This window comes from Medicago truncatula, chromosome 6 (genome assembly GCF_003473485.1).
Source record: "Medicago truncatula cultivar Jemalong A17 chromosome 6, MtrunA17r5.0-ANR, whole genome shotgun sequence".
In the NCBI taxonomy this organism is placed as follows: Eukaryota; Viridiplantae; Streptophyta; class Magnoliopsida; order Fabales; family Fabaceae; genus Medicago; species Medicago truncatula.
In genome coordinates this window covers 33,613,824-33,638,090 of record NC_053047.1, presented here as the reverse complement: position 1 = coordinate 33,638,090, position 24,267 = coordinate 33,613,824, and the positions used below count along the sequence as shown (strand labels likewise).

At 37.6% G+C, this 24,267-nt stretch overlaps 2 protein-coding genes across 5 annotated transcripts; both read right to left on the bottom strand.

Moving 5' to 3' along the window:
* Nucleotides 1-14,386: 14,386 nt before the first annotated feature.
* LOC11414061 (uncharacterized) lies at nucleotides 14,387-16,127 on the bottom strand. Its single transcript, XM_039826566.1, has 3 exons — nucleotides 16,037-16,127; nucleotides 14,558-15,839; nucleotides 14,387-14,440 (listed from the first exon to the last, which is right to left on the bottom strand). Exons 2-3 carry the CDS (start codon nucleotides 15,569-15,571, stop codon nucleotides 14,396-14,398), a joined length of 1,059 nt encoding a protein of 352 aa, XP_039682500.1. The 5' UTR covers nucleotides 15,572-15,839; nucleotides 16,037-16,127; the 3' UTR covers nucleotides 14,387-14,395.
* Nucleotides 16,128-17,289: 1,162 nt separating this feature from the next.
* On the bottom strand, nucleotides 17,290-22,905 carry LOC11419302 (frataxin, mitochondrial). Of its 4 annotated transcripts, none has more exons than XM_039826572.1 (7): nucleotides 22,727-22,905; nucleotides 21,943-22,029; nucleotides 21,484-21,714; nucleotides 21,031-21,139; nucleotides 20,622-20,669; nucleotides 20,190-20,284; nucleotides 17,290-17,842 (listed from the first exon to the last, which is right to left on the bottom strand). In XM_039826572.1, exons 3-7 carry the CDS (start codon nucleotides 21,702-21,704, stop codon nucleotides 17,713-17,715), a joined length of 603 nt encoding a protein of 200 aa, XP_039682506.1. In that variant the 5' UTR covers nucleotides 21,705-21,714; nucleotides 21,943-22,029; nucleotides 22,727-22,905; the 3' UTR covers nucleotides 17,290-17,712. The 4 variants fall into 4 exon arrangements, with proteins under 4 accessions (XP_039682506.1, XP_024641185.1, XP_039682505.1 ...); XM_024785417.2 differs by having other exon boundaries at nucleotides 21,080-21,152; nucleotides 22,727-22,900; XM_039826571.1 differs by lacking the exon at nucleotides 21,943-22,029 and having other exon boundaries at nucleotides 20,622-20,670; nucleotides 21,032-21,139.
* Nucleotides 22,906-24,267: the final 1,362 nt, after the last annotated feature.

Genomic DNA, 24,267 nt, shown 5'->3' with positions numbered 1-24,267 from the left:
CTTGAGGGCTTCATTTGTTTATCTTGTTGAAATTTCAAAGTCTTCCTTTTGAAAATGCTATGTAGTTTTGATTATTTGCAAAATTTCCAATTTGTTTAAAAATCCTTCGATGAAAAAAATAAGTCTTTCGCATTTGCATTTGCATATCATGCATCATATGCATCATGCATCGGTCACAAAGGCTTCCGAGTGCTTACCACCTCCTGGTTTCTCTGCCTTAGTGTGAAAAGTGGCTCGTGCTCAGAGAGTTTACGAACCTGATAGAATTGATCGAACCAGAGAATACAGAAGAAAGAAAAGGGCTATGGAAGAAGAGAACACACAGCTCCGTACCGAATTGGCATCTTTAAGGGAGGAATTGGCCAAAGCTCATGATGCTATGACTGCTCTGTTGGCTGCTCAGGAACAACCAGTTCCCGTAGTTTCTACAGCTGCAAATGTGACTCCTACCGTAACAACTGATCCCCGCTCTATCATGCCATCCGGGTATCCTTACGGACTTCCGCTGTACTATACTGCTAATACAGGGGCAGGGACCTCTGGTACTACCAACAATGGCCCAATCCCAGGGGCAAACTTAACTCCTGTTAGTACTGCCTTGACTCAAGCTGCAACAACTGTTACCGAGCCCATTGTGAATGCGGTGCCTCTATTTGTCCATGCTAATGCGCACCACGGGAGTATTGCCACAACCGGAACTATGGAAGAGAGAATGGAAGAACTTGCCAAAGAGCTCCGACGGGAAATTAAGGCCAACAGGGGAAACGGAGACTCCATTAAAACCCAGGACCTCTGCTTAGTATCGAAGGTAGATGTTCCAAAAAAGTTCAAAGTCCCGGAGTTCGACAAGTATAACGGGCTGACTTGTCCTCAAAATCATATTGTCAAATACGTCCGGAAAATGGGCAACTACAAGGACAATGATTCCCTTATGATCCATTACTTCCAAGACAGTCTGATGGAGGATGCTGCAGAGTGGTATACTAGTCTGAGCAAAGACGATGTCCATACTTTTGATGAGCTGGCCACCGCTTTCAGGAGCCACTACGGGTTTAACACTCGATTGAAGCCGAATAGGGAGTTTCTCAGGTCCCTATCTCAGAAAAAGGAGGAAAGTTTCCGTGAATATGCGCAAAGGTGGAGAGGGGCAGCTGCCCGTATTACTCCTGCTTTAGATGAAGAAGAAATGACCCAGACATTCTTAAAGACCTTGAAGAAAGATTATGTTGAGAGGATGATCATCGCTGCCCCGAACAACTTTTCGGAGATGGTCACTATGGGAACCCGTCTTGAGGAAGCAGTCAGGGATGGAATCATTGTGTTTGAGAAAGCTGAATCCTCTGTGGGTGCATCGAAGAGATATGGTAATGGACACCACAAGAAGAAAGAAACGGAAGTGGGGATGGTGTCAGCTGGAGCCGGTCAATCTATAGCTACCGTTGCTCCTATCAATACAGCTCAAATGCCTCCGTCATACCCATATATGCCGTATTCTCAGCATTCGTTCTTCCCACCGTTTTATCATCAGTACCCTTTGCCACCGGGCCAGCCTCAAGTGCCCGTCAATGCAATTGCCCAACAGATAAAACAACAGTTGCCGGTTCAACAACAACAACAACAGCAGCAGCAGCAGTATACTAGACCAACTTTTCCTCCTATACCGATGTTGTATGCAGAACTTCTTCCGACTTTACTCCAGAGAGGTCATTGTACGACTAGACAGGGCAAGCCACCACCTGATCCGTTGCCTCCAAGGTTCAGGTCTGATCTCAAATGTGACTTTCATCAAGGTGCCTTAGGTCATGATGTCGAGGGGTGTTATGCTTTGAAGTATATCGTGAAGAAGCTCATTGATCAGGGAAAGCTGACTTTTGAGAATAATGTTCCACATGTCCTTGACAATCCGCTACCAAATCATGCCGCTGTGAATATGATCGAAGTGTGTGAGGAAGCTCCTAGACTTGATGTCCGCAATGTTGTCACTCCTCTGGTGCCTCTACATATCAAGCTGTGCAAAGCTTCTCTGTTCAGCCATGATCATGCCAAGTGTCTAGGATGCCTCCGTGATCCTTTGGGTTGCCATGCTGTTCAAGACGACATCCAAAGTTCGATGAACGATAATCTTCTGACTGTCAGTGATGTTTGCGTGGTCGTGCCAGTTTTTCACGATCCGCCTGTCAAGAGTGTACCTTTGAAGAAGAATGCTGAGCCTTTGGTAATAAGGTTGCCAGGACCAATTCCTTATGCTTCGGACAAGGCAGTGCCATATAAGTACAATGCTACTATAATAGAAAATGGAGTAGAGGTACCTCTAGCCTCCTTTGCCACAGTAAGCAATATTGCCGAAGGGACTTCTGCAGCGCTAAGAAGCGGGAAGGTTCGTCCGCCATTATTTCAGAAGAAGGTAGCTACGCCAATCACTCCACCAGTTGAAGAAGCAACTCCAACCGTTGTTTCACCCATTGCTACAGATGTGAATCAGCCAGGCAAATCTATAGAGGATTCAAATTTAGATGAGATTCTGAGAATAATAAAGAGGAGCGACTACAAGATCGTTGATCAGTTGCTGCAGACTCCTTCAAAGATATCTGTCTTGTCATTACTCTTGAGCTCTGAGGCTCACAGGAATACCTTGTTGAAAGTGCTGGAGCAGGCATATGTTGACCACGAAGTTACGGTAGATCGTTTCGGTGGCATAGTGGGAAATATTACTGCTTGTAACAACCTCTGGTTTAGTGAAGAAGAGTTGCCGGAAGCGGGAAAGGGTCACAATCTGGCTTTGCACATCTCGGTGAATTGTAAATCAGACATGATATCAAATGTGTTGGTGGATACCGGTTCCTCTCTCAATGTAATGCCCAAGACAACTCTAGATCAGTTGAGCTACCGTGGGACCCCTTTGAGAAGAAGTACTTTCTTGGTCAAAGCTTTTGACGGATCTCGAAAGAACGTGCTGGGGGAGATAGACTTGCCGATAACCATTGGCCCTGAGAATTTCTTGGTTACCTTCCAAGTGATGGACATTAATGCATCCTACAGTTGCCTGCTGGGAAGACCGTGGATACACGATGCAGGTGCGGTTACTTCCACCTTACATCAGAAGTTGAAATTTGTGAAGAATGGAAAACTCGTTACAATCCATGGTGAAGAAGCATACTTAGTCAGCCAGTTGTCTTCCTTCTCTTGTATTGAAGCAGGATCTGCTGAAGGGACTGCTTTCCAAGGTTTGACCATTGAAGGTGCAGAGTCTAAGGAAGCTGGGGCTGCTATGGCTTCATTGAAGGATGCTCAGAGAGCCATCCAAGAAGGTCAGACTGCCGGCTGGGGCAAGATGATACAGCTCTGTGAGAACAAGCGAAAGGAAGGTCTCGGGTTCTCCCCGTCATCAAGGGTTTCCTCGGGAGTCTTCCACAGTGCAGGGTTTGTTAATGCTATCTCTGAAGAAGCCACTGGATCTGGTCTCAGGCCTATATTTGTTACACCAGGAGGCATTGCGACGAATTGGGATGCCATTGACATTCCTTCAATCATGCATGTTTCTGAGTAATGTGTCTTGTTGCTTTAGTGCTTTGTTTTCAAAATAACAATCCTCTCGCTCTGCCCAAAGCGAGAGTGATATTTTCTGTAAGGGCATGTTTGTTTCGGCATTGCCGTTGATTAATAAAATTTTGTCGTTTCTTCCACGACTACTTTTTTTAAGTGCTTTTTCCCTTGGAAACAATGGTAATGCCAGAAAAAACCAAAACGTCTGTATTTTCTTATTAATTTCAAAAATCTGCATGAAAAAAAAACTATTTCTAAAATCATCCAATCATTATATGCAGGTTGAACCATAATAAACCCGTTGAACACAGTAATCCTACGGTTCCTCCAAGTTTTGATTTCCCTGTATATGAAGCCGAAGATGAGGAAGGTGATGACATACCGTATGAGATCACTCGGTTACTTGAGCAAGAAAAGAAAGCCATTCAGCCTCACCAAGAAGAGATTGAGCTTATCAACATAGGTACCGAAGAAAACAAGCGAGAAATCAAGATTGGTGCTACTCTAGAGGAAGGGGTTAAACAGAAGATCATCCAACTCCTCCGGGAATATCCGGATATTTTTGCATGGTCCTATGAAGATATGCCAGGTCTAGACCCTATGATCGTGGAGCATCGGATCCCTACCAAGCCTGAATGTCCTCCCGTCAGGCAGAAATTGAGGAGGACTCATCCTGATATGGCCCTCAAGATTAAGAATGAAGTTCAAAAGCAGATTGATGCGGGTTTCCTCATGACAGTTGAGTACCCCGAATGGGTTGCCAATATTGTGCCTGTGCCGAAGAAGGATGGTAAAGTCCGGATGTGTGTTGATTTCAGGGACTTGAACAAAGCCAGTCCAAAAGACAACTTTCCGTTACCCCATATTGACGTGCTTGTTGATAATACTGCTCAATCTAAGGTGTTCTCCTTCATGGACGGTTTTTCCGGTTATAATCAGATCAAAATGTCTCCTGAAGATAGAGAAAAGACATCTTTTATCACTCCATGGGGTACTTTCTGTTACAAAGTGATGCCGTTCGGCCTAATCAATGCTGGTGCTACCTACCAAAGGGGAATGACCACTCTGTTTCATGACATGATTCACAAAGAAGTTGAGGTATATGTGGATGACATGATTGTGAAGTCAGCAGATGAGGAGCAGCATGTTGAATATCTAACAAAGATGTTTGAAAGGTTGAGAAAATACAAGCTGCGATTGAATCCCAACAAATGTACATTCGGTGTCAGGTCCGGAAAGTTATTAGGCTTCATTGTCAGCCAAAAGGGCATTGAAGTCGATCCTGATAAAGTCCGGGCCATCCGAGAAATGCCAGCTCCACAGACAGAGAAGCAAGTCAGAGGTTTCTTGGGACGTTTGAATTACATCTCCCGATTCATATCTCACATGACTGCAACCTGCGGGCCGATCTTCAAGCTACTTAGAAAGAACCAGCCTGTTGTATGGAATGATGAATGCCAAGAAGCTTTTGATAGCATCAAGAATTACCTGCTGGAACCACCTATCCTTGTCCCACCCGTGGAAGGAAGGCCTTTGATTATGTATTTGGCAGTATTTGATGAATCCATGGGATGTGTACTTGGTCAACAAGATGAAACCGGAAAGAAAGAGCATGCTATCTACTATCTAAGCAAGAAGTTCACCGATTGTGAAACTCGATATACAATGCTTGAAAAGACTTGTTGTGCTCTAGCTTGGGCTGCCAAACGCCTGCGCCATTATTTGGTGAATCATACAACTTGGTTGATATCCAGAATGGATCCGATAAAGTATATCTTTGAGAAAGCGGCCGTTACTGGGAAGATCGCACGCTGGCAGATGCTTTTGTCTGAATATGATATTGTGTTCAAAACTCAAAAGGCAATCAAAGGCAGCATTCTTGCCGATCACCTTGCTTATCAACCTCTTGATGATTACCAACCAATTGAATTCGATTTCCCTGATGAAGAGATCATGTATTTGAAATCCAAAGACTGCGACGAACCGTTGATTAATGAAGGTCCAGATCCCAATAGCAAGTGGGGTTTAGTCTTTGATGGTGCTGTCAATGCTTATGGCAAAGGAATTGGGGCAGTCATTGTATCCCCGCAAGGGCATCATATTCCTTTTACCGCCCGTATTCTGTTCGAATGTACAAACAATATGGCTGAGTATGAAGCATGTATCTTCGGGATCGAGGAAGCAATTGACATGAGAATCAAACACCTCGACATCTATGGAGATTCTGCGCTCGTCATCAATCAGATAAAGGGTGAATGGGAGACCCACCATGCTAAGTTGATTCCTTATCGTGATTATGCGAGACGTCTTCTGACATATTTTACAAAGGTTGAGCTGCATCATATTCCTCGTGATGAGAACCAAATGGCTGATGCTCTTGCTACTCTATCTTCCATGTTCCGAGTAAACCATTGGAATGATGTGCCATTAATCAAAGTGCAACGCCTTGAAAGACCTTCACATGTGTTTGCTATTGGGGATGTGATCGATCAAGCTGGTGAAAATGTGGTTGACTATAGACCTTGGTACTACGACATCAAACAGTTCTTGCTGAGCCGTGAGTATCCGCCGAGTGCTTCCAAACAAGACAAGAAGACCTTGAGAAGATTGGCCGGTAGATTCCTGTTAGATGGAGATATTTTGTACAAGAGGAACTATGACATGGTATTGTTAAGATGTGTTGATGAACATGAGGCGGAGCAGTTAATGCATGATGTACATGACGGTACCTTCGGGACCCATGCTACAGGGCATACTATGTCAAGAAAGTTGCTACGGGCAGGTTACTACTGGATGGCCATGGAGCATGATTGCTACCAATACGCCAGAAAATGTCACAAATGTCAAATCTATGCTAATAAGATTCATGTGCCTCCGCACGCTCTCAATGTTATGTCATCCCCGTGGCCGTTCTCAATGTGGGGCATCGATATGATTGGAAGGATTGAACCGAAGGCTTCAAATGGTCATCGTTTCATCTTAGTGGCAATTGACTACTTCACCAAGTGGGTTGAAGCAGCATCTTATACTAATGTGACCAAGCAAGTGGTAGCTAAGTTCATCAAGAACAACATCATCTGTCGATATGGTGTTCCCAGCAAGATTATTACCGACAATGGTACCAACCTGAACAACAATGTGGTGCAAGCTCTTTGTGAAGAATTCAAAATTGAGCATCATAACTCTTCTCCTTATAGACCTCAGATGAATGGTGCAGTTGAGGCCGCCAATAAGAATATCAAGAGAATCATCCAGAAGATGGTAACCACTTACAAGGACTGGCATGAGATGTTACCCTATGCTCTGCATGGCTACCGTACTACTGTGCGCAGTTCAACCGGGGCAACCCCTTTCTCTCTTGTATATGGTATGGAAGCAGTTCTTCCTTTGGAAGTGGAGATCCCATCTCTCCGTGTGATTATGGAAGCAAAGTTATCTGAGGCTGAATGGTGCCAAAACCGGTATGATCAGTTAAATTTGATTGAGGAAAAACGTATGGATGCCATGGCTCGTGGACAGTCATATCAAGCAAGAATGAAGACTGCCTTTGACAAGAAAGTCCATCCGCGAGAATTCAAGGTAGGGGAACTTGTATTGAAAGGGAGGATAAGCCAGCAACCCGACCCAAGGGGCAAGTGGACGCCTAACTATGAAGGTCCTTATGTTGTCAAGAAGGCCTTCTCCGGTGGTGCTTTAATCCTTACACACATGGATGGTGTAGAGCTTCCAAATCCAGTGAATGCCGATATAGTCAAGAAATACTTTGCCTAGAAATATGAAAAGAACAGCGTGGTAGGTCGAAAACCCGAAAGGGCGGCCTAGGCAAAAATGCGCTTCCCGGTGGATCGAGAACCCGAAAGGGCGGTCCAGGCAAAAATAAGGGACAAAAAAAACAAATATGAAAAGCTCGCTGAGATTGTACACAACTCAGGCAAGAATGAGTGTCTCGATGAGCCGAAAACCCGGAAGGGCGGTTCATGCAAAAATGAGATTGAAACAAAAGGCAAGTAACTATATCTGGCCAACCACCGTCCCCCTTGGGACATCTGCAGCTGTTAATGACCGTCTTCATCAAAAGCTTCTGCACTTGTGGATTCAAAGTTTCTAAGAAATGTAGTGATTACTGTGTTCAATGTACCACCAACCAATAAAATTACCATTTTCCAAGCTTTGTGAATCCGTGGAGTCACGCCTTCGGCTGACCACCACTCTTATACATCAATTTGAGCTTGTGCTTTTGTTTGAAACTCTGCTTTCTTTTTACTTTCAAAGCTATATACAAAACATTTTCTTTCTATTTTGATAATGACAATGCTTGAAACAAACATTTTGAAAATTGAAAACTTTTTGTCTGTTTTGAAAAGCAAACCTGAGCAACAGGGTACATTCAAATGAAACATGCATGAGCGAGAGTATGTTAATGTCTATTTCCATATATGTTACAAGCAGGTTCTCCTCCAAGATAATCTGTGGTCAATGGCAAAAATGAAAAAAAACAGAATGCAAATGCATGAAAATGAAAAGGCTCGCTAAGTTGAAAACCCGGAAGGGCGGCTTAGGCAAAAATGAGCACCCCGCTGGATTGACAACCCGAAAGGGCAGTTCAGGCAAAAATGGGGCATTGAAAAGAATTTATTTCCCCGGTGGATCGAAAACCCGAAAGGGCGATCCAGGCAAAAATGGGATGCAAAAAATGATGAATGAGAATTGAGAATATAACATGCAAAAAGCATTGACCACAGATGCGATGTCCACAACATGCCTATCACAACGGCATTATCCCCAGTAAAGTCTCTCGAGATTCTATCCCCAGCAAGTTGCATAGCTACCTGCCCTCAGCCATGGTTCCGATACGTCTCCCAAACGACGTCATCTCCAAAGAGGATTTCCAAGAAGGTGTAACATAGCACGAGCCACTACGTGCCCAATACTCTGATGTCTCGTCTTCCCCGTGAAGTCGTGCCTACAAAATGCCAACAGTCATGCATTACAAGCATTCATACATGCATAATCATGCATATTACGTGCTCATGCATTTAATGAAATCGTTATATCATCCGTGCATATTGCATTTTCAATGTCAACATCAGTCTCAATTCAAAACTCATGTCAGGTTCTCTGTCAAAACCTTGTGAGCCAATAATATCGGTCAATTTCTACCTTTCAAATCAAATCGACGTCAAGTCAATCTCAATCTATATTTTGTCAGAACAAAACCAATCCCCAGTGAATATGTTTCTGTTTGGTCAAGTGGCTAGTTCAAGTCCAAGAACAGCTTGTACCTATCAATTTGCTTATGTTATCGGTCGAGTGCCCAGCTCAGTCCAAGAGCAGCTTGTACCTGTCAATATGTTTCCGTTTGGTCAAGTGGCTAGCTCAATCCAAGAGCAGCTTGTACCTGTCTATCTGTTTCTGTCCGGTGGAGTAACCAGTTCGCATCCAAGAACAAGCTCGCACCTGTCTATTTGCCATGCTTTCAGTCGAGTAACCAGTTCGAATCCATAAGAACAACTCGTACTTGCCAATTTTCTCTTTTTCCCAGTCGGGTCACCAGTTCGAATCCATAAGAACAACTCGCACTTTCCAATATCCCCAAGTGAGTTATCAGTTCGAATCCATAAGAACAACTCATGTTTGTCCAGTAACCTCCATCCCCTGTGAAGTGACCAGTTCGAATCCATAAGAACAACTCGCAGTTGTCTGTTTGTTTCATCCCCGGTCAAGTGGCTAGTTTGAATCCAAGAACAGCTTGTACCTGTCCAACTTGTTTCTAGTTTCCCGTTACTCTGCTATTCACTATCTTTGTCAATGTCTACCAATCCCGCAATGGATACGACATATTTTGTTAATTCCAATCCCCATGAGGTCTTGCATTCATAATCCAAATGATGCATGGCATGCATATTATTTGAAAATGGGTAGGCGTATTTTTACGTCCAAACACAGTGCAAATGCTAATATTTAAGTATCTTCGTCCTGTCAAGCCAAAGACTCCGTCTCTTGACTCTCCAGACAAAGAAACTTAAATAGGGGCAGCTGTTATACCCTGTTTTTGGACCTAAAAATACTGGGCCCAATTTCATTTTCAAACTTTGTCAATTATCAAATTTCAACTGCACAGTTCAAATTGTCTCTGCCTCGCAGTATTTTCAATCACAATTTTACCTATGTTTTTCTTGCATAAAACCTTTCGAAATGTCTTTACTTGTCTTGTAAGTCATTCAAAAGTGTCTCTGAATCATTACATTGCTTTTTCTACAGTTTATTTCAAAATTTGCAAAAAAAGTCATACAGAAGGGTATTTTGGTCATTTCCTGCAGTGGGACCCATTTTCATCCTTGTGACTGTCTCTGGGTCTTTTCAAATTCATTTTTAACTTTCCATCAGTAAACCTTGCTAATTTCATTTCAAACTTGCATCTGAGTCAGTGTCGAGTCATTTTGGCTCTGTTTAGGTCATTTTTAGCCCTAGGGGCATTTTGGTCATTTCGCATAAAATTTTGGCATGGGGAGGTTACTTTGAAGTACCTCATTTAGGCCATTGGTTCGTTTTAGTCCGTTTTGTCAATTTTATTTTTGTTTCGCTTTACGTTTGGTCAAATTACGTTTTATTCAATTTTATTTTTTATTACATTTTGGTCCCTCAATTGAGGTCCCAAAATTACATTTCAGTCCAGTTTCTCTTCCAATTTTCATTTTAGTCCTTTTTTGGTCAATTGCAGTTTAGTCCTTAAGTTTTGTTTTTTGCAAGAAGGTCCAAATTTGATTTTTTGTCCAAGGCCGTGTCATTTTTTTTTCCAGGTCCAGGTGTCACTTTCTCATTTGTTCAGAGGCACACATGTCATGCTATAAAAGGTGCACAGTGCCACTCAAAGCCATTCATCAGGTGCCAACTCATAAACACAGAGTCACACTCTCTCTTGTCAGTTACAAATCAAAACAGAAAAAGCTTCAACATTCATCAATGGCGTAAACCTAACCTTTTCCAGAAACAGAAACTACACAAATTCAAGCTATTTTTCATGGATTCTCAGTGATTCTTTGAAGAATCATCATCATTGAATCAGTATCTTCGCAATTCAAGGTGCGAATTCGCCAAAGGCAAACTCCAGCACCGATCACGAAGATACAGTGAGGAAGACGAAGAAGAAAGAAAGATAATGAAGGTTTAAACCGGCGAAGAAGACGATAAAGCAAGAAACCAGCAGGAACACCGGTTTATTTCCGGATTCAAAGCCAAATCACGTAGCATCAGAGATTGAAGTTTTCCAAAGAATTTCTCCATTAAAGGTTTCAACCAAAACCTTAGGTAAAACTCATAATCTTTTTCAAAAGCAATATCACTGTTAAACCTAAAAATCACGCAAGCAAAACAGATCCAAATTTCCAGAATTCAAAGCCAAAACCGTAACCGTAAACACAAAACCTAGATCCATAAGGATCTAAGTTTTGAAAGCAAGAACAAACATCAAAGAGGTGTTAAACAACGAAATGATGTAGATCTTCAAGGATCTAAACGTTATCTTTCAAAAAATCAAAATCAAATTCAAAGCCGTACGGCAAATTTCCAGATCTACATCGTTTCGACTTGAATTTGAAAAAACAACTGCTGGATTCGTGTTTAGGGTTAAAGGACGAATCAAATGGAGTAAGAATCTTTGAAATCTGGAAATTTAGGTCACCGGAAACTGCATGAACTCGCCGGAGAAGATGAAGTTTCCGGCGGACCTTCAAGGTCTCCGCCGTAGCTTCATCCTCGCCGGCGGCGAAGTTAGTGAGAGATGAGAGATGAGAGAAGAGAGAAGAGTTAGAGAGAGAATGAGAGCAGCAAAATGAAATAAACCGGAGCTCCTTCCTTTTTATAAGCCAGCGAACCGGACCGGTCCAGTCCGGTCCATTCCCCCTTTGATTCCTGGCCGTCTGATCTAGGGTTTCAGAATCCTGGATCAATCGTATGGTTCCTGTGCAACCGGATCTTCTAGTGTATTGGGCCTTTGGTTTGGGCTTTGTTCTTTTACGTTTTTGTTTGTTTTCCTGCTATTTGCACCATATTTCTTTGCTGTTTGAACCCCTGCATGCTTAAAATTTTCTCCAAAAAACCTCCAAAAAATTATCACATGTTTCTTGATATTTTCTTAGTGTTTTTATGACATTTTTGAACATTAAGGATCTATGAAATTTTTGTATAATTAATTCATAGCATTTTAATTCTCTTTGAATTATTTGTTATGGATTCTTCTTCACACATTTGTCCTTGATGTGAGAATATGAAATAAAAGCTACTTGACGTGTTAATATGAGAGATTTGTGCCAATAATTTCATGTTGATTTGCTGTTTTGATTTGGTTCATGAGTGCTTGATTTTATGAACAATATATGCATATTTTGAAAGATATAAAATGCCAAGTTTATTCTAGAAAATGTGGCATGAAACCATGTTTGCATGTTTCCAATAATTCTATGCTATAACTTGAGATAAAGAAAACTCTTTCAAAATTTGTTAAAGCATGAGAATTAGAGGCCAAGAATGCTTTAGGTTTCATACCTAAGTTTTTAGGGTTTAATGTCATTTTGTTAACTTTTTGTGCCATCTTGCATGCTTTTATTTCTTAGTACTTGTTATGTTTTTTCTTTTCACTAACAAGTTTATTTCCATGTTTCATGCATCCCATTTAGCATTCCCTCCACTTTCTTTAGCCTAGCCTTTATCTTTTGCAAGTTTTAATTCATTTGGTAATGTAATTTGTTATCATTGGTTTGTAGCTTGGCAAAGGGGCCATAGAATGTATTTAGGCAATTTTTGTAATATGGACTATGGACACTATGACGCACCGACACGCACACACTCACCTTAGATGTATGCATAGGATTGTATGGTTAAATAAGCGTTTAGGTTTTAAACACTTAGAGAAAATCCATCTTTTTTCCAAAAAAAACAATTGAACTTCACTTCAAAAATTTTCATAATAAGTATGAAGTCAACACTTCATTTTTTTTTTCCTTTCTTTTTTTTTTCTCTTAAGGAAAATTCAATTCATCTTAATCATTTAGACTTTTTTTCTAATCACTAATCAAACTTCACCTTTTGCTAAAATCTAATGCTCATGAAGCCTCCCAATCTCCTTCTTCAAAACCTTTTTTTCAAAACTTAAAATCAAACAATTAAAACAAAAGAAAAACAAGTCTTTTTAGCAAGAACTACGCCGGTTTTGATCCCGTAAAACGGTACGTAGGCAATGAGTCAAAACTCATCCAAGCCGAAATAAAATCAAAGTCTTACAATCTCTCCCCCCCATTCTTAACTAAATAAACCTCCCATTTTCAAAAGTAAGTAAAAATAAGCGTGAATATAGACTTAGGAAAACGGCTCCTATAGAGGACTATAGTTACTCCGGGTGCCTAACACCTTCCCGTAGTAAAACCGGCCCCCGAACTTAGAATCTAAGGGTTTTTTCTCAATTTTGCCCTTCCCAAGAAAAAATAGAGATATCAACGGTCGAAAGGTACAAGTCTAATTAATGGCTTGGCACCCAAAAACCATGATAACAATCCTTAAACATCTCGTGAATAACATTCTTTCCTAACCAACAATCACCACCACATGCATTAAAATAAGTTGTCCATCTACCACCTCCAAGATAGACTCTGTCACTAGAATGGAAAGTCATTTTCTTAAGCGAATTTGCACTCTTCAATAGGTGAGTAGCTAACTCAAAAACATTTATGGAGCAAACACAGCCGAGAAACTCCACATATTTCAAAACATTATGAGAAAACCCCTCATATTCGCTTTTCTGCCTTTTAAATCCAACCATATGTGAATGTTCCGGATGAAGATTTTTAATCTGAAAATTGAAAATAACGATACATTTATGAGAATTTTAAAATTCCATTAGCATATAAAACTAATCCACAACTTATTCATTATTTTAATTGAAATACGATGTTGTTTATTATGTTTGACAAGGTCAAACTATTAGCTTATAAGATACATGTAACAATTTGATAATGTGTACTATTCTTTCTTTCTTTTTTGACGTTGGTAATATGTATTATTCACATTCATAATGTGTAATATATTTTTACCTAATATATAAACACTAATGTTAGTATATAAGATTTTGTTCAACTTGTCTCAATGAATATTTATAACATATCTAACTGTTATAATTTTTTTTTATCATAGATAACTAAAGATATTGATTATCAAAGTTGTGTATTAGCATATGTGAAGTGATTGACTACGACGTGTATTTATAAACCGATAGAGTATAACTTTCATACAAACACACAAGACTAAAATAGAGTTGTTTGATAGTGGTTTTTGACTTAAATGCACTTTTGATTGACTTGTTTTAGGAAAAATGAAGTTTTGGTCCCCTATTTTAAAATCCAACTTTTTGGTCTCTCAAATTCAATTGTATGAGTTTCGGTCTCTCACCCATTTTCAATATCAATTAAAGGTTTGATAATTGATTTGGGATTTTTGGTTAAATAAATCTAATTTACTATTATGAAAAAACATTCGGAGAAATTTGTTTATTTTAAAGTATATGAGTTTTAAGTTAGTGTTAATATTTAAAAAGAAAAACAAAAATTATTCATCTTTATTTATCTACTCTTACATGTGTCTAGTTTCAATTGGGAAATAGCAAAAACAATACCTATCGTACTGCAGCTAAGTTTTAAAATAAACTTCTAGTTCCATTCAAGACAAAAGAAAAAAAAAAAAAGTTTGAATAACTTACACTCAGTGTAAGTTTTTGGAGATGCCTAGAAGCCGTTGCAATATCCAAAAGCCAAAAGTAGTCCATAATAGGATCACATGCTCCATCAATATGTAAGTCCAATTGTCAAAGATTTTGAAACCGAACCAAGACTTTCGCTAATTCCTTTACCTGTTTACAACAATGATACTTAAGTGAATTAAAAGCAGCTAGTGAAAAACGTAATGGAAAGAAACCTAGACACTGTTGGAATGTACTATAGTGTTGGAATATCATTGAGCGACTCACTTGTAAAGTGCCGATGATCATAGCTAAATTCTCAATATGTGGTAAACTTGCAATTGGATCAAAAAGGTGTGGTCTATTCTCTCTCTCTGATGTATCCCAGAAAACCTTCGATAACCTTGGAGCCGTAAAAGAAATTATCCTTGTGGTGTACCCAGTATATTCAAAGGATGAAAGATTTAATGCATCAATAGATATATCAGAAGGAGAGTCATCCACCCAAACACTATCAAGTATGATCAAATGACGTAACTTCGAACTGGTAATTTGTGTTGAACTTGTGAACAAGCAGTTCTTAAGAGTGACAGCTTCAAGTTGAGGACATTTAGAAAACAAATGAGGCAAGATGTTTGTGGATAGATCAATTAGTAATGCATCAAACTTAATTATTGTTACGTTCGTCAATCCAGATAACCGTATACGCTTTGAAAACAAAGCACCTCTAAAGCTAAACTTGGATAACATAGGAGCTTGAATGTTCATTTGGTGTACTACATGTTCTTTAAGACAAGAATACTCAAAGGATGAGAGACTTGAGGCAATGATAGTAATAAGATTTCGAGGGTAAAACCCAACATTAGCAATGTTCAAACGAAGCAATGATGGGCTGTTTATTACCAACTTGGAAGTGATTTTACAACCATCAAGGGTGAGGTCAACAAGGTGGTTGCAATTTGAACACAAAGTCTTAAGGAGTGTCTTCTTCACAAAAACTTGTTGCAACACAAGAGTTCTCAAATTTTTTAATCCAGAGAAGTATCTGGGTTTGTCTATGAGGCAGTTTTGTAGGTGCAAATAGGTCACAGAATCATTCTCAAGTAAGAGAATAAGGGAAAATCTGTATGGCATAATAGAAATAGTAGTATCAGTTGTTTCAGAAGAGAAGAGAAGTTCAATATGTTTGGCACCCTTAGCAATTCCTTTGGAGATCAATCTATGAATGACATCCCTATGTTGATTACATAATGGAAATTTTACTCGAATGGAACGGATGATGGCACCTTTATAATGCAGCATAAATTGATCCAATCTTGTGGAAAATTCAGATTGAAAGTGAAACCTTTGAGAGAGAGAGGAAGGATTTGTGACAAGTCTTGATCTGTGTTATAGTCGGACATGGTATAGAGATCGAAGTTAAGGTCCATCCTTAATCCCCATTCGTGAATCCATTGTTTGGACAATGCACTGGTTTTCACCAAATCTTTCAAAGCTAACTTGGAAAAGATATAAGATATAATATGATCAGACAACTCATTCTCAAGCTTTTCACAGCTCTTCATTGTTGCTGCAAGCACGCAATATATATGATAACTATACGTTAGTATTTGGTCCCTTGCCAAGACTAAACATATATATTATTTCTGTGTGAGGCTAAATTAAGAAGCGCAATAGAATTTTCTTAGAACAGAATTGTAACAAAGCAATAACAAATTCAAGAAATTTAATGAGAGAGAGAGAGAGAGTAGAAGAAACAACGAGTACCTGCGAGTTTCAATCGACTAAGGATTGACATGCTTCTTGTGTTGCGATGAAGAAGATGATTACTTTAGGTTTATTTGTTGAAAATTGCTCTTCTCCCAACAAAAACCACTCTCTTTGAATTGGATGGACGAAAGTACCCTTGCGTGACGCTATGTCCTTTGTGTCCCAACAAAGACTGTCGAGGACAACCCTATTGACTTAAACCTAGATTAGTTCCACAAATATCTATCAGATTCGACTCATGTGTAAAAACAAAAACAAAAAAATATCAGTTTGATTATAATGTATCTAGACTATTCTAAAGAATATAAATAATATATGATTTACATCAATATGTTTTTGTTATTGAATTTTCGGTTTTGGAAACTATTGGTATTAATATTTTTAATGACTTATTAGGGGTATTCAAAAAAAAAAAATATTAGGGGGTATTCCAAAAAAAATATATTTTACAAGAGGGTAAATCAAAAAAAATATTTGACAGGGGGAAAATAAAAAATGACCTATATTACAGGGGGTAAAGCACCATTAACCCTTAATTTAATACTAATTTTAACTAGGTATTTTTCTATAAAGTAATTTTATCCTTGAATGTGTAAAAACAATTATTTTATCTATATCTAAAACTTATTTTGAGTAGTTGAAACTTACAATTTAAGAGTGTTTAATAATAGGTTTATATAGTTAAGAGAAATGATATTCGTACAATCATTTTTATACAACTTTATCTCTCATACTCACATTATCTTCTTATTCTCTCTCTTCCCTTTTCCCTCTTCATTATTTTTGACCAATAAGAAGAGAGAAAAAAATTTGTCATAAAGGTGGTACCAAATAGTTGTTCAAATATCATTGCTCGTTAGTTAAACCATCCTTGTGAATTCATGTGTTATTCGTATTCTAAAATAGTTAAATCGTCCCAGCAATTTTTTAAACAACTTTCATGTTTTCATTGTATTCTTACTCTCTTTTTCTATTTATTATTTTTTGCTATAGAAAAAGAAGTCAATTCAAAAAATTGTTCGTTGTTCAAATTTAATTTCTCTACCAATGGGTGAGTCTGCCAATGTGTTGCACCCTTTCACCATTTTAGAGTTAAAAGAAAATTGGACAGCTGTCCTGTCATCACCGTTGCTTATTGACGCAACAAAACTTTGAAACAAAAGGGACTAAAATAAAATTATTTTCTTTCGGTTTGTTGCAATAAAAACAGGGTTCAATATAAAATAATGTTACATATGAATAAAACAAGATTGGGTGATAAAGTTGTTGTTCTAATATCAGTTCTTTAGTGTTTTATCATTGGAACAAATGAAAAAAAATAGTTGCTTCAAGATGATGTGGTTAGAGGACCCGCAAAACAACCTTTGATAAAGATCACCATTTGAGTTGCTCTAGCTCACCAGTAGTAACCAACAATAATGCCCATTACAATTGTAATTCTTCAGAAGAGTAAACTAATGTCAACCACATGAGTTCTATATAGAGCTGATTATTCAGAAGATACAATCACGTCATGATTGTGAAAGAACTGGTATAGTTTACAGAGTAAAAGGTGGCAAAGGAACAAAATCTGCTTACTGAGTACACCTGAATGCCAAAGGATCATCAACAATGTCCAATGATTTCCCATTTTTAAATTTTAAATCAAGATTAAGTACCACATTCTCAACAGCTTAGGAAAGAACAATAGGTTTGCCACACAACTGCTCCAACTCATCTTCTAAGATTTTGTATAAATTTGCTTTGTTCCGCCTATATATCCAAGCTTTAGTAACCTGATCCCAATCAAACCTAGACGGACCACTGCAATAGAAATGGGAGACTTTTAGACAGGTGGAAGAGAATGTAGAACTCGTAGAGAAATAGATACTGTCAATATGCAAGTCTCATTTTTATTATTATACCTATTCTGTCCTATGTTTTATGTCAATGGCCGTCTAGTTTAGGCAAAGCAGATTAAAAAGACAAGCATGATAAAATAGAAAACTATTTTCCTAAAAAAAATGCACGTCAAGAGGATCAAACTGTATTCTACTTAAAATAAATCGAACTGCACTTAAAGCCTCAAAACCATACAAAGGCCTTTATTATGTGAATAAGGTCAAAAGGAGAGCCACCACAACAGGCTAACCCATTAGTAGGAATAAGGTAGACAAACTTAAGATCCTGTATTATCCCACAAATTTCACAAACTCATGCATATACAAGTAATAGCTCCAGATAGCAAATACAAAAACACCGAACACGGAAGAAACAGAACAAAGCACAAACACACAACACAAACAGAGGAAAAATGGACCGTGTCAGAAATGAAGAGCAGTCGCAGCAGCGCATGGAAAAAGGAAGATGAGTGGCTGTATAGCAGGGGAGAAGAACACGTAGCAACCTCTCTGTAGAACTGGAAAGGAAGCCCTTGCATATGGATAACGGAAAACGGAGGGATCATATCAAATAAAGAACCCACAAACAAAAATTAGGGCTGTTGAACAGCAGTTGCAAGAGGCTTAGGAGTTAGGATTACAGGGACAAACTTAAGTGACAAGGTTTAGTTTTTGCACAATCTGTGTGCTTTTTCTAATATGGGTTTTAAAACTTGACCCCCACAGAAGGATCACAAAAACACATTGCTCATATCGAGTTCAAGTTTTCGCAAAGGGAGAGCTCATCTAAAAGACTAGACTATTAGATGGGAAAACTCCTTATAAGTTTCACTTATTAGGTGAGACTCTCCGACATGAGAGTCTTAGAATCCTCCAAAATGATAAGAAAATTCCGGTGGCTACAATCGATCATAATTAATGTCACTTAAAGAGTTAAGGCTGAATGCGTCCTACTTCTTTATTGATAATCAAAATAGCATTGAACGGAGATACAACAAGAGTAAGATACCATTTCTTATGGTACAAACAGACAAGATCGGTCTGCATATGTTCTTGCTATATAACAAGGTCTGCATATGCTCTTGCTACATAACAAGATAGTAACATCTCTCAATGCAAAGAACTAAACCTATATTTTAATAGAATTGAAAATATTAAAAATTACTACTATACTCATTTCTTCCGTGAGCTCAGATTCAATTTACATAACAGTACTTTCCTCCTGAAGAAAAACATTAAAAATGAACCCTGATAAAATATTGTATATATCCTCAATTTCCTCACAAAGAAACTATAAGATAACACTTCAAATAAAGCAATTAAACCAAAGGGAAAGTTTCTACAAGTTTTCAAATCCTTGCTTCTTTCTTCTCCACCAATAAGATAAGAAAGACCAACATGCGAAGGACAAGAAACACCAACATATGTAAAACTTCAATTACACAGGGTTTGTTGAAATTTGGGGCCTAACTCATTCTTACAAAACCGGTTCATAAGGTGAGGAGTGTCTCCTCTTTATAAACTATTATCATGAGTCTTATCAATCCGATGTAGGACTTGGGTTTTTCCCAATACACCCCCTCACACCCATCACTCTTTTTAGACTTGGTGCGTGGATAGGTAGGTGCCCTTTGAATTCGACAAGTTCTGATACCATGTTGAAATTTGGGGCCTAACTCATTCTTACAAAAGCGGTTCATAAGGTGAGGAGTGTCTCCTCTTTATAAACTATTATCATGAGTCTTATCAAGACGATGTGGGACTTGGGTTTTTCCCAATACACCCCCTCACGCCCATCACTCTTTTTAGACTTGGTGCGTGGATAGGTAGGTGCCCTTTGAACTCGACAAGCTCTGATACCATGTTGAAATTTGGGGCCTAACTCATCCTTACAAAAGCGGTTCATAAGGTGAGGAGTGTCTCCTCTTTATAAACTATTATCATGAGTCTTATCTATCCGATGTGGGACTTGGGTTTTTCCCAATAGGGTTGCCTTAATAAATACACAACTATTAACATATAAATAGCCTGTTTGATTAAAGAAGATTGTTTACAATACTAATTGGATTTGTTATCTCCAGTTCATATTTAGTAATGATATCCTAGGAAATATTAAGTAAGCATGGATATTGTAGTTTTCTATGAAGTACTCACATGCCATATACTTACTACATGAATACTGATGGCTAGTAGAGAGTAAAACCTGATATAAAAAATATACATCTTAAAAAAAAAAACCAAAAAAAAAAACCATATATACAATAAAATACCTCACTGGTGAAGAAAGCCAAAGTTGTCTGTTTGGTGTTTGTTTGTTCAATACATAGGTGCCCAACTCCCCAAGTTTGACAGTCAAAACATCATTCTGAAAAGGAAAGCCATGTTAACAATTAGTATATCTCCCACACAGACACAGGGATGATGCTTCTTAAAACTAATAGGAATAAATTATTTAAAGTCTTAACAGGGAAAAGAAAGCATTTAATTTTCAAAAGATCAAACTACTTAACTGAGTTTCATCGATAAAAAAGGTTATCAAGTTATCGATGTGATTATTTTTGAAATAATCACATACAACAAGATAGCTTCCGTGTTGTCTTCTAAAATACATAAGTTGTAGGATATTATATAAGAAATAATTTTAGCTGCTTGCTACCTATCTTCTATAAAACTATAACATACTCTCCAAATAAGTTTCTCACCGCATAGTCTATGTCAAATCCATCAAGGTCGATAAAGTCTCCATAGTCCTGCCAAGTAACAATAAACCAAAATAATAACCAATGTAGTTTAAACTCTTAAATAATATGAAGTGTAACATTGTCACTGTCAAGTTTCCATCACAACCAATACTAATTTTATCGAAACACATTTGAATTTAAGCATAATTGTATCAAAATTCTATATTTATCAAATAATGTTGGCAATTGTTAGATCAAATACATAATTTGAAGTGGATACCGAGATTGTCGTATCATATAATAAATTTAAGTTCGTGTAAAACTCAAAACAGTGCTAGAGAATAAAAAGGGCAACCCGGTGCACTAGAGCTCCCGCATATGCAGGGTCCGGGAAGGGGTCCCTTCATTTGGTGTATTGTACGCAGCCTTACCCTGTTTTACACAAGAGGCTGTTTCCAGGAGTGCTAGAGAATAGATACCTCAAATTTCTCTTGAAGGCTATGTATTGTGGACTCGGCCAGTCTATGGAATTCACCCTCCTGCAGTAGAGAACTGCATCCATATTAATCATTAGCAAATAGCAAAAGCATACCAGCCATTTGAAAGGAATAAACAAAACACAACATCTATTTCAATCAACACTACGCATTAATGGCCCGCGAGGCATTAGCAATTGCCACTGACATTTGGATTTTCAATAATATTATTTTAACACTTTCCTTATTCAAAAAAAAAAAAAAAAAAAAAAAAACTCAAATTCAGAGGGACAATTTTTTTTTATTTTTTTGCTTTTAAAAAAAAAGTATCTAAAAAATCAAATTTACAGAGTTTTCACGGATCAAATGAGACAAAGGGACGAAAAACACAAAAGGATGTGTCATACGTGTAATCAATAGGTGCGGGGGCATTAGATTCATCAACAAGACTGGACTTTCGAGAGCAGAAGCTTCTAGAGAAAGTTGAGAAACCCGATATTTCTGTTTGTTTCGCAGAATGGAACGAGGATCGTTGAATGGAAGATGAAGAAGAAAAGGAGTATGAGGATTGTTGTGACTGTCGCAAGAACCTGAAGAGCCTTCTCTGCAAAAGCAGCTTGGAGGCCATGGCTTGGTTCCTGCACATATTATCACACAAGTAAAGGACTAAATACAAAAATCAATACTCTCTATTACTTTATGCTTAAATTAACTTTTTCAGCTTTAAAATATAGACACAAAATCCACCGTTCCACCCATTAAAACTCATTAAAATCAAATTAATTCTAACATTATAGACAAAACTTGTTGTTTGGGTAAGGATAATTTAAATAACATGAGGATTAGGGAGGATAATTTTTTCGCACCTTTTAGATTCGAGAACAATCCAGCATGTTCATCGTAACGTTTCGTTGCGGAAAGAAGAAGACGAAGTTGGAAGACAGAGTTTTGGCCTAAGGTATTTACAACAGTAGCATTCTTTTTAGCAACAAAAACATGCAGAAATTTTTACCTCCTCAATGTTATATTTACAATTACTTAGCTCTAGGATTAATCCCCATTAACAGAAGTTCTCTCACTAGACTCCTATCAGCTACTAGTCAGATAATACAACATTATCATCACTTATCATAAACTTACATCACATCACTTACAATATCAAGATTTGCATATAAAACTTCCTCAAGAAAATTTCAAGTTCCATACAAAACTTCCATCTTCTACCTAATTAAATCACATCAAACACGTATACAACCCTAGCACGTAAACAAAACTCAGAAATAGAACCATTAACAGTTAAAACCAAAGTAATTGTTAATGATTCATCGCATCCTTTTTCATGCAAATTATCAAGCAAGTGATATGCACAAAATTTATACAAATAGAAACATTTACAATTAAAAACAAAGTAATTGGTAATGATTCATATCATCTCTTTTCATTCAAATTATGCTCCAAAATGAAACAAACTTAGAACCATAAATAATTAAATACAAACAAACGTACATACAAAGTCTTTTCTCACCATTAAAGTAACAGAAATTTAATCATTCAGGCATTTTGTCGAACACTTGGAGCACATTAAAACAAAAAACTTGAATCCAATTCAAATAGAGAAGAAATGAGAAATTGGAGAATCGATTGGCTTACCTTAGCTTATCTAACAACAAGAGGTGAGAGAGACGAGATAATACAGACGTTAGGGTGAGGCGAGTGAGTCGTCAGTGAGAAGAGGAGAAGAACTGAGATAATATGATTCACATCAGAAGAATTGAAATACTTGTTGCTGCTTAATTTTTGTTTTGAAATAATCTCATAGTTATTAAAATTTGTAAATTACTCCCTTATATATACCCGGTCATTGGTCATCTCCTTTAAATTTTTAACACTAAACGTTTAAACTGGATCAATACTGTGGATGATGTACCATAGACTTTATTAATTTTTTTTTTTTAAAGATTTAAATTTTTAATTTTAACTCTTTGATTTATAAATTTTAATAGTTATGAGACCGTTCTATTTATTTTTAAATTTAATAATAATAATGAGTAGTGATGTACCAAAAAAAAAAAAATGAGTTGTGTTATTTGAACAACCATTTTTGACAACTACCATGACAACTTCATTTTTCTCTCTTTCTATTGGTCAAAAATAAAGGAGAGAGAAAAATGAAGAGAGAGAATAAAATTATAATGTGAGTATGAGAGATAAAGTTGTACAAAAATTGCCACAAAATGGTTGTACAAATATCATTTCTCAATAATAATAGCTTCGAGGTTGGTACGATTCACTTGTTGTGTGCTTCATAACTTTTGACCGGTTTCAAACCTACATTTGTAGGTCATTTGAGTGGTCCAAGTTCAACCTAAAGTATAACTGGTCCAAATTAAATGAACCCAAGTCGCTAAACTTGTGTAATCATCACATCACATCACTTGCTATTATATTTTATAATATAATAATGATAATAAAACATAAGGTTTGTGTGTCACGGTAAAACTGTTATTGACAGTCAAATCTTTATCGATATTTGAGATTATTTAAAGGTGATTTTTTGAATGTGTGATTCAGACTATCCGATTACAAATTAATGGAAAGGTTACCAATTAATGGAAAGGATTGTCTATTGCATATGACTACATGCGGTAGACAAAGATATCGGTGGAGAAAATGGTGGTGAGGCTGTATTTACTAGATATAAGCTGAAACATTAGATTTGATTCTGAACATTGCTTATATTAATGCATAATATTTTTTGGTTAACAAATTTGTTGCTGATTCTTCAAGTAGAGATAGAGGACCAAATTATTTAGGTTATCTTTAAATATGCTAATAAAATTGTGTACACCGTCTAAGTAGTTTTATGCTAAAATATGCTAATACACCGGAAACTCAAAGCTTTGTCTTTATTTCTTAGAATTATTCTCCAAATTATGGATAGTTCCGGGCCACGATTTTAAATATATATCGCTGATAAGGCATGTTTGTGATTATCATTGTCATCACCATCGTCTTAGAATGGCCAAGTTTAAAAAATTCTAAAATTCCTGTTCCAAGAACTATTGTAAGTTGTAACACGTTAAATTCAACGATGTGAGATCTTAGCTTTCTTTATTTAACTAGTTAACAGTTTCGCTGTCAGGTTAGTTGGTCTAGAAAGTAGCAATCTAAATCTAATTATGATGAAAATA

What these genes read in the sequence shown, in the direction of transcription:
- LOC11414061 (XM_039826566.1), bottom strand. Translation starts at nt 15,571, where the DNA reads ATGCTGCATTATAAAGGTGCCATCATCCGTTCCATTCGAGTAAAATTT. An exon ending in TGATCATCGGCACTTTACAA is followed by an intron (nt 14,441 to 14,557) that starts GTGAGTCGCTCA and finishes TGTTGTAAACAG; the next exon opens with GTAAAGGAATTAGCGAAAGT.
- LOC11419302 (XM_039826572.1), bottom strand. Translation starts at nt 21,704, where the DNA reads ATGGCCTCCAAGCTGCTTTTGCAGAGAAGGCTCTTCAGGTTCTTGCGA. An exon ending in GATTTGACATAGACTATGCG is followed by an intron (nt 20,285 to 20,621) that starts GTGAGAAACTTA and finishes TTTCCTTTTCAG; the next exon opens with AATGATGTTTTGACTGTCAA. An exon ending in TGGCTTTCTTCACCAGTGAG is followed by an intron (nt 17,843 to 20,189) that starts GTATTTTATTGT and finishes TTTCTATTGCAG; the next exon opens with TGGTCCGTCTAGGTTTGATT.